Source organism: Zophobas morio, unplaced genomic scaffold, assembly GCF_036711695.1.
Source record: "Zophobas morio isolate AGI-343-1 ecotype UQ-CSIRO unplaced genomic scaffold, CSIRO_AGI_Zmor_V1 ptg000030l, whole genome shotgun sequence".
NCBI classification, from domain to species: Eukaryota; Metazoa; Arthropoda; class Insecta; order Coleoptera; family Tenebrionidae; genus Zophobas; species Zophobas morio.
Genome location: NW_026972135.1, coordinates 9917438 through 9931386, shown reverse-complemented (window position 1 = coordinate 9931386; position 13949 = coordinate 9917438). Strand labels below are relative to the sequence as shown.

At 32.5% G+C, this 13949-nt stretch overlaps 1 protein-coding gene across 1 annotated transcript; it reads left to right on the top strand.

The window, feature by feature from the left end:
- The first annotated feature begins 3585 nt into the window (after positions 1-3585).
- Positions 3586-8836, top strand: LOC135138522 (nose resistant to fluoxetine protein 6-like). Its single transcript, XM_064068499.1, has 11 exons — positions 3586-3606; positions 3861-4037; positions 4365-4576; positions 4623-4791; positions 4834-5041; positions 5117-5368; positions 5415-5554; positions 5603-5693; positions 8464-8532; positions 8652-8658; positions 8737-8836. The coding sequence occupies exons 1-11, from the start codon at positions 3586-3588 to the stop codon at positions 8834-8836; spliced, it is 1446 nt and encodes a 481-aa protein (XP_063924569.1).
- Positions 8837-13949: the final 5113 nt, after the last annotated feature.

Sequence of the window (13949 nt, the reverse complement as noted above, 5' to 3'; positions counted from 1 at the left end):
AAGTTAAAATGTTTTTGGATTTGATAAAGTATATTTTAGACTGAATAGGTAGAATACTGAGGTACTTTACAATTTTTAATTTGTTAAGTAGCAATTATAAGTTCAAATTTTCAAATTAATTAAAAAATTCGTTTTAAGTCTGATGAATTTTAGGGTATTATATATTAACTGTATTAAGTAAACGTTTTACATATTCTTGAATATTTTTAATGATTATATTTTAGGAATCAGAAATAAACCCCATAATTCGATTTTGTCGTTCTTGTACTGCTGTTAAAACCATTTTCTTTAATTGCTTGAAATCCAGTTAAATAAAATAAAAAATAATATATGATATACGGACGAAATAATATATATTTAAGTATTAAGAACGGTAAGGGTCGAAGACAAAACCATCAAACAGGGTCTAAATCGAGAGTACTTCGGAGTCATAAATCAAGTTAGTTAGTTCTTTCTATCTATTTGAGTGATGAAAATGTTTAAGGTCGCTTCTCCCCGAATGGATTAAATATTGTAAATGACCTATTATCAATATCCAGTGAGAAGTTATAAAGTGGATAATGTAATTCATAATTTAAGTAAAAACATTCAGGACTTTTCCACACAGCGTTTATTAAAGTAGATTGAGCCTGAATAAGTAGAATTTCCGCCACGTGTTTTATATTAACATTTACATCATTGCAGTTACTTTGACTTAGAACCATGAAGAATTAAATTATCAGCATGAACTATGAATTTACAAACAATGAACCAAAATAATACGTGATGACGTTAGCGTCAAAACTTCACAACATTTCAGACGTTGTTTTCATTTTACTTTTATGGTCTTTATCTTTTAAAGAAATGCAGTTTTTGTTGTTAACGAATTTGTGGCATTTTGGTAAACAACATGTTTCTGTTATGTATAGTAATTATAATTTATTTCGTTGTTCTTATTTTTTTACGTTTTTAAATAAATTTTGTGAATTCATGTTTTTGTTGTTGTCTTTATTTAATTTTACATTTAAAACAGACGTGATCGAAGTTTAAACGATCCGGTAATTAATTTGTAAGAAAAGCAGGCAGGTGTTGCACTATACCACCGTTGTAAAGCTGTGCTTGACTATACATTTAAAAATAAGAAAATTAAATCGTCAGTGCATCTGTTCAAGGCAAAATATTCCATGGTCGAGGAAGAGGATGATTATCAATTATCAAAAATAAGGGAAAACCTAGCGGAAGTAATTACGATAGATGGTGACCATGTAACAATTTTAAAGAACCCAGGTCTTGTAAAAGGTGTTAACGAAATCGTAGCCCAGAAATAATAATTTGAAATAAAATAATGGTTTTCCTTTGTTTGTTTTTATCTGTGGTTTACTTATTTTAAGTTAGCACTAACTATGTAGTTATGTCGGACATGCATATTTGCGAGTATGAAAATCATTGCGGAGCCGAGACGCTATTATTACGGATTTATTTACCAAATATTTGAAAATGGAACCCAGAGCAAGATATTTTGATAAAAAATCTGAATTAAAGTAACTGGATGCAAATACACAAGTTATTACGGACGTGTGGCGGCAAACAAGAAAACAAGCGGCACCTGAGCGCTATAAGAGTGTGGCGATCGAACTGCCTCAATTTCATTCTAGGGAATACAAAATTACCCATAGGGGGCGTTGTAACCTTAGATCAAATAATAAATAGATACCACCACGCCGTATTCTTTCCCTAAGAGAGACTGTGACGACATCCTCCTCTCACACATATCTCTTGTGCATGGAGGGATTACAATGAAGCTATCCTTGCCTGATCACTATTTGAATTTTGCGCGCCTAAATTTTAGGAAGTATGTCTGAACTAACTTCGTACGAAAGATGTTGACAGCTTGATTTTATAAATAATTCACAGTCGATAACGAAAGGAATAGTAAATTATTGGGCAGCAATTGTGATCCTTTATGATTGCATCACTTAAAATAGGATTTTTGTTCTAAATTCTAAAATTGTTTTTCCTACAAGAACACGAAAGTGATTTGTTGCGCTAGTGCGGTACAAGGATGGAAGTGAAATAGACATATACAGATGAAATGCACATAACAAAGATGAAGATGTGGTGATCACACAAGGATAGCATTATACTGCTCCCCTTGACGTAGAAAACGACAACAGATAGCTTCATGTCTAGTCACAGCTTTCAGTTTGAGTATTGGTATCTATTTATTATATGATCTAAGGTTGTAACACGAGTGGAGTTTGGGACTCCTAGTTGTGGCTGTTCTCCCACCACGACGGTGATTTTACTCTATCGGCAAGCACGGTTGCAAACTCGTGGTTGAAAATCCCGGCACAAGCCGCGAGCATCACGTCATCCCGACCGCTCCCCTGACTTCTCAAGGTCTGCGTCTTTTGTGCAGATGACCAGCTCTTCAAAGAACCGCGCACTCCGCTTCCTCAACCTGTTTCTGTGTTATTTACCTTAATTTCATTTAAATGTTCGATTTCTATAACCCTGATATTAAACGACAACCGAACAAGTGTTAAAGTTTCAAAAAAAAGCAATAAACAACATTTAAATTCGCCATACACTCTCGTGAAATTTTAAACAGCAAAGAATTCTTTTCTGAGATTAAGCCTGGACATCAGATAATTTATATTATGGAAACATTACACAACAAAATATTTACGTGGTGGAAATAACTAGCAAAGATTTATAAAAAATGACAAATACATAATAATCGAACGCGATAAATTGTTAATGGCCTGGGCCAAATTGTTTTGGCTCGATATAAGTTGCCGAATCTCGTTGTTCTCCGTTATAACAGGTTTTCTTCTCCTAACTGCTTTCTTGGGAAATCTTTTTCCGGTCTGAGGTGGTGGTGAGGGTTGGGGTGTTAATTGCACCACTCTGATAACTTCATTATTGTTTGTATCTCTTTCAAAATTTTCATCTTCAATATTTTCTTCCATTTCGCGTTCTTCTGATATTGCTGGTTCCATTATTTCTGGCATGCCTTCAACAGTTACTTTATTCAAGAGAATCAACAATCTTTCTTCCAACGGGGTAAACTCTATCTTTTTTTAAAGAACTAATGTAGCAGGCAAAAACTTTTGACAATGTATTATTATTATTGTCAGAATTAATTTGTTAACTCGATCGTCTGAATATTTCCAAGTTTTCAAGTAATTGAATAACAAAGATGGAAGTCTAGCATTTAGTGCGATAGAAAATGATAGATATTGAAAGTCGATCTGACAACCTTGTATATTTTAACACCTCTGTTATAAATTGCAAATTTAATCAGGTATGTTAAAAATGGTGATAAAGAATATCAGTTATGTTCATGTTATAATTTAACTTTATCAAGGGTGTTAACTTTAACATAAAATTTACAGAATAGGCGATTAACATATGGACACATTTAATACACTACTCAAACATAAAGTACCAGTATGAAGTTAAAACTAATTTATTTCATCCTACCTTTAGCTGCAGGTTATACATCCAAAATTTTTACAAATGTGGCTAGCACTGCGTCTAATTTATTAACATCACGATGTTTCCACCAGCTGCAAGCACTTATCGACGGCTTAAATTCAAGTCATGTTTCATGGGCTTTTCAAAGTAAGTAATAATCGAGAAAACGACATCTTCTAAACTAGCTTATTTTAAGTGGTGAACGCCACTTCGAAAGTACCACTAAATTTCGCTACGTTAAAATTTGGAGATTTTGGTAATTTTCGACAGTGTATAAATTCTAAAACAAATACTTTCCATGAGGGGGACGTAGTTGGAAAGTACTGCTTTGGTTTCATATTTAACAGGAATTCGGTATTTCAGCACGAATTTTTTGATTTATTTTTTAATGTCATTGTTAGACTTTTGATTCACCACCCTCCAGACCACCATATTGGGCGCTATGTGTACCAGATGGCTGTAACACAGGAGACGTTAATATCACTGTGAATTCCATATTGATGGGTTCATTAGGGACCGAAAACCATGTTAGAATAAAATTTCCAGAATTTCTCTGCCAAGCTCTAGACGACGTAGAAGTACTCCCAGCGAGAGCAATCTTGACGATGTACCAGTTTAGTCTTTAAAAGGTTTTTAATAAGAAATAGTTTTCAGTTTTCTGCTGATTATTCTTTCGTTCATCATTTTTGTGTCAACTCTGTGCGACGTTAATGATTTAAGTGAGTCTTTTTCTCTTTTCGTGCAACAACTCTTCCTTAGAATTCTGTCCCATCATTGTTAAAAGCTTTTCTGCGTACACCCAAGGCAAAAAAATATTTAAAATGGATAAGCCCAACAGTCATCATTTACCCTGCCTTGATGGTTTAAAGGTTCTCAGCATGATGTGGGTGATTATGTTCCACCAGTACCTCATAATGTTAACTAATCCTTCGGAAACATCGGAGTATTTGAAAGAAAGGGTTGACGATATTTCTAGTAAGTTGATAATAAATGGGACTCTCGCAGTGGACACTTTTTTCACCATTAGTGGTCTTCTACTGTCATACAATTTTATGACTACTAGACATGAAAAAATAGGTTTTAGTGTATTTGATCATTACGTACATAGATACCTAAGGTAATTAGACCCAAGCTTAAACCAAATATTTATAACTTAAGCGTAGATTAACAGTACCGTATGCCCTAACAATGTTAGTTGTTGCCGCAGTGACACCCTATCTAGCTGAAGGACCTCTGTGGCCCCTTCTTGTAAAGTCGTTTCAAAGTTCATGCCAACAAAACTGGTGGTCTTGCCTTTTGTACATCCAGAATTATATCGACGCCAACAAGATTGTGAGTACCGGACAAAATAATTTGTAATTACAAACATTTTAGTGCCTCCCCCAGGCTTGGTATTTAATGGCAGACATGCAATTATTTCTAACATCACCTATGGTACTTTTTGGATTATGGAAATTTACCAAAATAGCGATAGTTCTGTTAGGATGGTGTTGTTTAGTATCTGCTTTGATTGGTTTTTATACGATATGGAGAGATAAGCTGCCCGCAGTAATGCATAGAAATTATTTTTCTGACCATAAAGGTTTGCTAAAAGTGAAAATATATCACGAAAATTATTACGCAGTACCGCATACTCGAGCTACTCCTTGGATCGTAGGAATCATCACAGGCTATTTAATCTTCAAAGTGAAACGAGAACGACGTTATTTAGTGATTAAGAGGAAATATTTATTATGTTTTTGGTTGTTATATACCGGAATGTTAGTGGCCTGTGTATTCGGGTCACCACGAGATCTGCCAGATCAAGAATATAACGCGTTTTACGATGGCTTTTATGCTGCGTTCGCAAAACCTGCCTGGGTTTTTGCTATTGCATGGATTATTTCGGCTTGTGCTACCAACAATGCTGGTGAGTTTGACTTCAAAAAAATAGCTGAACCAGTAAAATGATTTAGGTCCGGTTAATAGGATACTTTCGTCGACAATTTTTGAAGTACTCAATAAGTTCACTTACAGCATGTTCCTTAGCCATGTCACAGTTCTAAGTTTTAGTCTGAATAGATACATATTGAGGTACTTTACAATTTTTAATTTGGTACGTAGCAATAATACGTTCAATTTTTTAAATTAATTAAGTTTTAAGTTTTATGAACTTTGGGGCACTGTTGCATACAGTGCTTTGATTTCAGTCTTCTTAGTTTTTGCTGTCGAAGCTCCTGTGACAACTTTATTGGGTAAATATTTTACGTATTGCTGAACATTTTTAATGCTTATATTTTAGGAAGAATTAGAAGTAAACCCTAAAATTAGATTTTGGCGTTCTAGTACTGCTGCTTCTAATAAATTAGTGTGAACTAAATTATTGTAATCCAATTTTTTTTTAATTTCTTGAAATCCAGTTAAATAAAAAATAAAGTATGATAAAGCGACAAAATAATATATTAATGGATCAACGTTTAAGATTAAATACCGTAAGTGACCTATTACCAATCTACAGTGAGAAATTATGGAAAGAGGATAATGTAATTTAAGTAAACACATGCAGGCAGAACTTTTCCATGTAGCATTTATTAAAAAAGTTGAGCCTGAATAAGTGAATTTCCACCACGTGTTTTACATTAACATTTACATCATTGGAGTTATATTGTCTTAGAACCATGAATAAAATTTAAAATATCAGCATGAACTGCGAATTTACAAACAATAAAGCAAAAATAATACGTGTTGGTGCCATCGTCAAAACCAGGTTTCAAGGTTAACTCTTGTTGTATTATCTTTTAAAGAAATACGATGCTTGTTGTTGTTATTAACGAATTTGTGGAAATGTGGTAAACATCATGTTACTGTCATTGTTTTTATTTTTCTTCACCTCTAATACATAATTGTAAATTTCCTAAGTCTGTTAAATTACCTTCTTAATTAATTCGCTACTTAATTTAGTTTCACTGTTCTGTGCGCAAAACATTTGATAAGCGAGATTTTGTAAAGAAGTGAAAAAGGCAATACATTAAAAAATTACGGTCAAAAATCATAGCAAAATGAGGTGTTATTGGGCATTATTGCCGGAATTTTTCTCAAGCCGCTTGAATCGGATACTCTCACACACCGTTTACCTCTGGACATTTCGACAATACAATTATATACTCTTTCTGTTCCAACAGAAATGCCATGAAAACACCTTTGTTTGGTGTGAGATTAAATGTCGATTTCTGATAAATAAGTACATAAAGAAATACTGAAAACAAATGTTTCAAATGTATGAAAACTCATTAACTTAAATTTAATCGAATGTAATAAAATATTTGTTGACAACAAAAGTGCGTACTCATCGCGAGCAGTTTGGACAGGTAGGTTAAGTATTAAATTCTTATGTAATAATACACCTGTGCTTTGTGCATGTGGCACGGTAATTTGCAAGTTAAATACTCATTAATACTAAGGACTAGATTTATTTTGTTTCATTCAATACAGTAAATAAATAAATAAATAAATAAATAAAAATTTTAATTCAAAATTAAAGTTGCATGAAGAATACAATACAATACATATTAAATCTGTGAGTGTTAAAAATAATGTTAAAAAAATTATACAATTTAAAGTACATTATTACAGTGAGGTGGTGGTCGCTGACGTTAAAGAGCAAAGGCCTGTAGTTCAAAGTAATTTAAACACATTGCACGGAAATTACAGTTCCAAGGACTGCATATGCATTTTGAACTTATTAAAAAAAAAATTGAATTGAATAAGATGCCTGGTATTTCACAGTTTGTACCTTCGTGAGCTTCCTGAACGTAAGACCCCTAGCGTACGAAAAAGTAGTCTCCCGTTTCCGTCTGTCTGTCTGTTTGTTTGGCGTCTGTGTCGATTTTTATCAAACACGTAGTCTCCGAAACTTGTTGGCAAATTTTGTACGTTTATTAGGAATATCACGTAGATGGCAAAAGGCTAACCAAAATTTGGTTAATCATCCCCACCAACTATTTGATGACGTGATTTCAAAGAATTCTATTTTAAAATGGTTAAAATTTTTTAGTAATATACTCCTATTCTTGTGGTGTACGGATCCGCTTCAGTAAACGTTTGATGCCAAACCTGGCCGGTTCTATTTTTCTCTTTTTTTAGTCCTCATTTAAAGCTAAAGCTTGTTATTATTGCTGAGAGACCATTTTTCCTATTGGTCGGATGTTTTAAATATATTTTACATTGTCCGTATTTGTGCAGTTTGCATAATCCTTAGCGATTTACGTTGTTCGTTGGCAAGGGTGGCATGTACATATTAAAGTGTTAACAGCTGATTTGAATTGTTTTAGCAACTAGAACTCATTAAAACGACCATACTATAACACACTGCAGCCCCCCTCAATTTCGGCTATGCGCTTTATAAATAAGTGTGCACTTCCTAGTCAAACTAATCGAATATTTTAATACACAATAATACTTAATATATCCGATCTACAGCTCAATGATCAAGGCAACTTACTAGTACAAAATAGTAGCGTCAATTTACTGGGTCTGTTAGGAAGGCAAAAATTTCGTATCAGAAAAACTCAGGGAAAATTAGTTAAATTTGTAGATTACGTACACTAGGTTATCTTCCTCAAGTTCATAAACTGTATCCAGAAGTATTGATTGATTTATGATGAACAAAGGAATACTAAAACAAATGTTTCAAATTCGGTGACAATAGAAGTACATATTCATCAAGAGCAGGTGAACACTCTGGCTAAATATTGTGAATGTGATAAGATGATTTGCAAATTATAGACTCATTAAAATTAAGAGGTAAAAGCCGATTTACTTTGTATACTTCAGTAGTCATGAAAATCAGTGGGATGAGGTCTCTTATAGTAGATACCTACTGAATAAGGAATAGTAACAAATCAAAATTTCAGAAAGCTTTCTCCGTCTACGTGATACCTTATGATCCGTAAAATTTAAAATGTTCATGTTTTTGTGGACTTTTGCTTAGTCTTAAAGAAAATACGGTAAGATATTTTTTGACAGTCGTTTTATCACCATTTAAGACCGCTGTGCGAGCAATAGTCAAGGTTAACGCTCTGATTATATACATAGGTACTACATATTTAAATTTGTTTGCATTTATTGCATGTTAATGTTAAGTGCACTTTTATGCATATTGGTGTATTGTAATTGGTGAAAATTTTAATTTTAATGCAGTTGGTTATTGGCAGTATTCAAGTAAATAATTAGGTACCGACATTTTCTAATAATGCGGAGGGTTTTTTCCAAGACTTCATTTATGGACACCCCAATTAGGTGCATTACTGGAATTCTTTACTCAACGGCATCTAAGCCGGATGGATTCATTCATCATTCGTCTACGAACTTGGCCACAGAACACCGCTATTACGAATAATTAAAAAAATGTCTTCCAAACTATAATCGTAGATTCGGCCCTACTCAGAGTTGGTTTTAGATGGAGATGGTGTTTTTTCCAAACCTTGCGGCAAAGCAGTAAGTTTTTTAGAATATGTTTTCAGTCCTTAGACTAAAGTCAAAGAGAACCAAATAAAAAAATATGTTTTGCATAATTATTTGTTTTCAATGTTTTTTTTTATAGATTTCGAGCACAAAGAAACATCTTATTGACCAACATTGCAGAACGCCTCTTCACAAAAGAAATTGTGAAAAAAGAAACTCAACCAGTGTAACCCAAACATCAATGCGAGAAACTTTATCTGCTAATACAACCAAGAATGAAGAGGAAACATTCAAGTTCGATTTATGCCAGGCTATGCTTTCTTCGAACATTCCATTAAATAAGTTAAGTAATCCTACATTTAATTCATTTTTGGAAAAATACCGTAAAAGGGCCATTCCAGGCGAAAGCACTCTCAAGAAAACAACTGTAGATAAATGTTATACCGAAACTGTTGCTAAAATTAAGACACGTTTGCAAAATAACTTTATTTACTTTGTTGTTGGCGAAAAAACAGATGTGTAGTTACTAGATATCTGCTTAATATATATACATGTTTCGGAATGCTTTATTTTTATTAGTTAATTATGTAAAGTGCTTTTCAGTTCGTTTTACAAAATGGCATGTCAATTTGAAAATTAACGTTTCTGACAGAGCAACACCAAAAAACATTTAAAAACATACATATCGAGTATTATATAGCTCTATTTTATATTTATTATTTATATTTGTGTTGCAAGTAAATAGCATATTCATAAACAAAAGATGCTGAGTCTTAAAAAAATTTCTTCCCTCTCTTAAATCTTGCACAAGTGAGATGACGCCAATAGTGAGTTGCTTATAATTTTTTTTTTCATGTTATATTTCCATGTAATTATATTTATTTATAATTTTATTTTTATACGTCCATAACGACCTGCATTTTATAAAACAGAACAAGAGACTTAATACATATAGTTTATGATCAGAATTAAAGAATGTCCCATCTAACAGGTAACACGAATTAAGACTAGTAATGAGACATTATTTTTTAACCTCTGCCTATGCGTCACTACCAAAAAGGAACAATTATACATATACAGAATTTTGAAATATGCTCGAAAAATAAAATCATATATTTCACCATTTTATTAATTCTAATGCAAAATATGTTGATCGGCAACAAAAGCAATACTAAGAAAAAAATCGAAATTAAAAAAGTAATCTATTTCAACGTCAGCGATATCGTTCTAAAATAAAAATGAATTAAATAATTTCTTCACTTTGATCATAAGGAAAATAAATAATAATTTGAATACGAAACAATAATTGATCGTCGAGTTTTGTGTATTGACTTTCGTACTCAGTTATAGGTATATCTATTTAACATTAAATTTTCAAAAGTTTAGATTTTTCCAATGTAATCTTGGGCTCTAGAATAAACTGGTAATGTATAATTATAATTGAGTATTTTCGTGGTTGATCTTTAAATTATTATTTTCTCAAAAAATTTACTTCATTTCATATCCAATATGTAGCTAACTGAAAACTGATAATAAAGCAGCAGATATGACAAAATAGTGTAGACTTTTTTTAATGTCGCTAATAGAGTGTATGTATAACACCAATACAACGGGTATGTTTCTGTGTTTGTCTTCGTTCGACACCACTGTATTTACAGTATTTAGGCAGGTATACGTTTCCGCCCCTAAAATCCCACGTACAGCATTCTTTGTCCATGTAAATACAGTGTCTGGAATGAAGACAGAAACAGAAACATATCAGATGTGGCGATTCACATATAGTTTTACAACACCTTATCAAAATTTAAAAAAACCACTATGGTATTATTTGAAATTTATTGCTAAGAATTATATGGTCAAAAGTTCGTAATGCTTAATTAGTAATTATATTCAGAGCGAAAAATACAACAGCTTTATTAGAAATACACCAAAGACAAGTTTTTTCATTCTAATAATTTCTAATAATTATTTCTGTAAACTTGTTCACTCTTGAAGTGTTATTTTGTAAGTACCTGCTTGGCAAATTATAAATAGAACATCTGGAGTAATATAGGGAAGACCCAACGACACAAACAAAGTCATAAAATTTTTTTGTCCGTTGTCCCTGAAACTGGACAAGGTTTTGAAGAGTTCGTTCGTCGAATTTTGATTTTATACAGACGTTTATAAAGCGATGATGGATACCAAAAAAATTAGAGAGTGGTTAATTTTTAATTTTATTAAATTTATTTCATCTAATGAAAAAACAACGCTCAACTTCTGCATTTACTATCCACCAGATGTTTGTGCAGTCGGACGATCCCTTTTTCCAGTATTTATGTTTATTGCACTTCACACTCACAGTGAAGCTTTCGAATCCCATTTGGCCATTTGGTTCACAACCACCGAACCTTTCTCGTGGATCCGTAACTCACTTCATTTTTAATGCAGTTTTGTGAAAATTGTGCCATTCAGTGTGGGTTGTATTTACACTAGGTAAGTTAATATAATTCTAATGAAGTAATCATTTTAATGTTTACGTGCTTCTGTTATTTTTGATAACTGTACGTAAATAACAATAACAGTTTTTTCAGATAAGCTGGAAATACCAGCATACTCCCGGTGATTTTGAAGAACTTACGGTGATTGTTTTTGAAAGTGAGACGCTTTGCCATAAAATGTTTCAAAGGTATGTTACTGCAATTTTTTATGAACTAGGTGCTAATGAACAAATTTTACTCTAGACTTGAAACAAATACAAAAAATATGTGCGAAACAAAAGAAATTCTAAAGGAAACGAGTAAACAAATCTCCAACATGAAAACGTCATCAAATCTGACAAGACCATAGCTAAACAAATTTTGCGGAATTAGAAGATTATCTACAAAAAGCAGGTTTTTTTGTAAGTTAAAAAAATACAATAAATTTATATGTACTTACATATAACATAATATTGGATATTATATACAGGTAGATGCCTGCAATACTTGTTAGGAACCTACTAAACATGACACATTTCGTTTAATACGTTACATACATAGTGGGTTGCAGAAAAGTCTTATAGTGAAGCACCCTGTATGTTATACATACGCGGTGACTTCCAAATAGATTCGGAAAAAAATCCTTTAATTGTCACACGGATTCTAAGTAATTAAATTGCTGCTCCAGTTCCAAGAAACAAATACGGAGCATCTTGTTAAATGTAAATGATGCGGCAATGATTTATTCAGTTTCCATTGTAACTAAATTTTGTCTTTGTTTTTGCTGTGAGTTGCTTAGATGAAAACAAATGGCAATGAATGAGGTGTAGATCTTGATATTTTTTCCCCTGAATTATAACTAGATAAAAGAAATTACTTAAAATTTTCTCTGCTTCGTGATGTTGTGGTTTTATTTTCCGAACTTATTTCAGAGTCACTTGTTATATACATATAAAAATATTTTCTTCTTTTCTTATTTCAGGAACTGCTATTGTCCCAGAGAGGTGGTAATGGGAAAAAGAACAATGTGGGGCGTGTATTAAAAAAAAAATTTCAGCGAATTTGCTGTAGCTTGTTCGTTCAGTAGGAAAATTCCAGAATGGCTGGGATAAAAACAATGAATAACATGAAAGGTATTTTTTTTGCAATAAATACAATTATCACAATTTTTATTATTGAAGAAATTACAATAAAGATTCATTTCGCAATAGAAAAAGAAGTAGAACAATGCTGCTCAGAGTGGCTACGACATTCTAGTCAACGCCTGAAAAAAGAAAAAATTGGTCTAAAGAGTTTAGACAGTACTTCCCTCGCTGTCGGAAACGTGACGACTGTATGCCTATTATGTTTTTTTTCGCAGTGGATTTCAAAGAATTCGGTTTTGTAGTTCCTGAGTAAATCAATAAAATAAATTTACGCATTCATTAATTTTTTTGAGTCACCCTGTACATTCAGATCCAAAAAATATGAATGGAGTGATAGATCACAAGTACAGACTCATCATATTTTGTACATTTTAGATACGATTTATTCGGCAAACTTTTGAGTTGACGTCATCAAGTTTTTGGAGGGGATAAGCAAATATATTTTGACTAAACATTTATTATGCTCTTTAGTACCTTAAAACATCTGCAAGATGTCAGAGCATTCCGTTTTGTAGTTCCTGATTAAATCAATAAAATATATTTACGCATTCATTAATTTTTTTGAGTCACTCTGTATATGCAAATCCAAAAAATATGAATGGAGTGATAAATGACAAGTACAGGCTCATCATATTTTGTACATTTTAGATATGATTTATTCGGCAAACTTTCGAGCTGACGTCATCAAGTTTTTGGAGGGGATAAGCAAATATATTTTGACTAAACATTTATTATGCTCTTTATGACCTTAAAACATCTGCAAGATTTCAGAGCATTCGGTTTTGTAGTTCCTGATTAAATCAATAAAATATATTTACGCATTCATTAATTTTTTTGAGTCACCCTGTATATGCAAATCCAAAAAATATGAATGGAGTGATAGATCACAAGTACAGACTCATCATATTTAGTACATTTTAGATATGATTTATTCCACAAACTTTTGAGCTGACGTCATCAAGTTTTTGGAGGGGATAAGCAAATATTTTTTGACTAAAGATTTATGATGCTCTTTATAGCCTTAAAACATCTGTAACATTTCAAAGCATTCTGGTTAGCAGATTAAAAATTAAATTTCAAAATGTTGTTTTATAATTTTGATTTTTTTTCCAAAAATCTGGACGTTTCGGGTGAAAAGTCGATTCAGAGTTGTAAACTACATGTGTAGGACTATGTTATTTTATACAATTGAAAACCCATTTACTATGTATAATTTTGAAGTGACGTCATCGCATTAGTGGTGGGGATGATTAGACAAATTTTGGTTAGCGTTTTACCATCTACATGATATTCTTAATATAAGTACAAAATTTCACAACAATCGGTCGACAACTTTCGGAGATTATCTGTCTAATAAAATCCGGGACAACAGACGGACAGACGGACAGACGGACGGAAGACAGACGGAAATGGGAGACCTATTTCTTCGTCTTCTAGGGGTCAT

What these genes read in the sequence shown, in the direction of transcription:
- LOC135138522 (XM_064068499.1), top strand. Translation starts at nt 3,586, where the DNA reads ATGTTTCATGGGCTTTTCAAA. An exon ending in ATATCGACGCCAACAAGATT is followed by an intron (nt 4,792 to 4,833) that starts GTGAGTACCGGA and finishes CAAACATTTTAG; the next exon opens with TGCCTCCCCCAGGCTTGGTA. An exon ending in ACTTTACAATTTTTAATTTG is followed by an intron (nt 5,555 to 5,602) that starts GTACGTAGCAAT and finishes TTAAGTTTTAAG; the next exon opens with TTTTATGAACTTTGGGGCAC.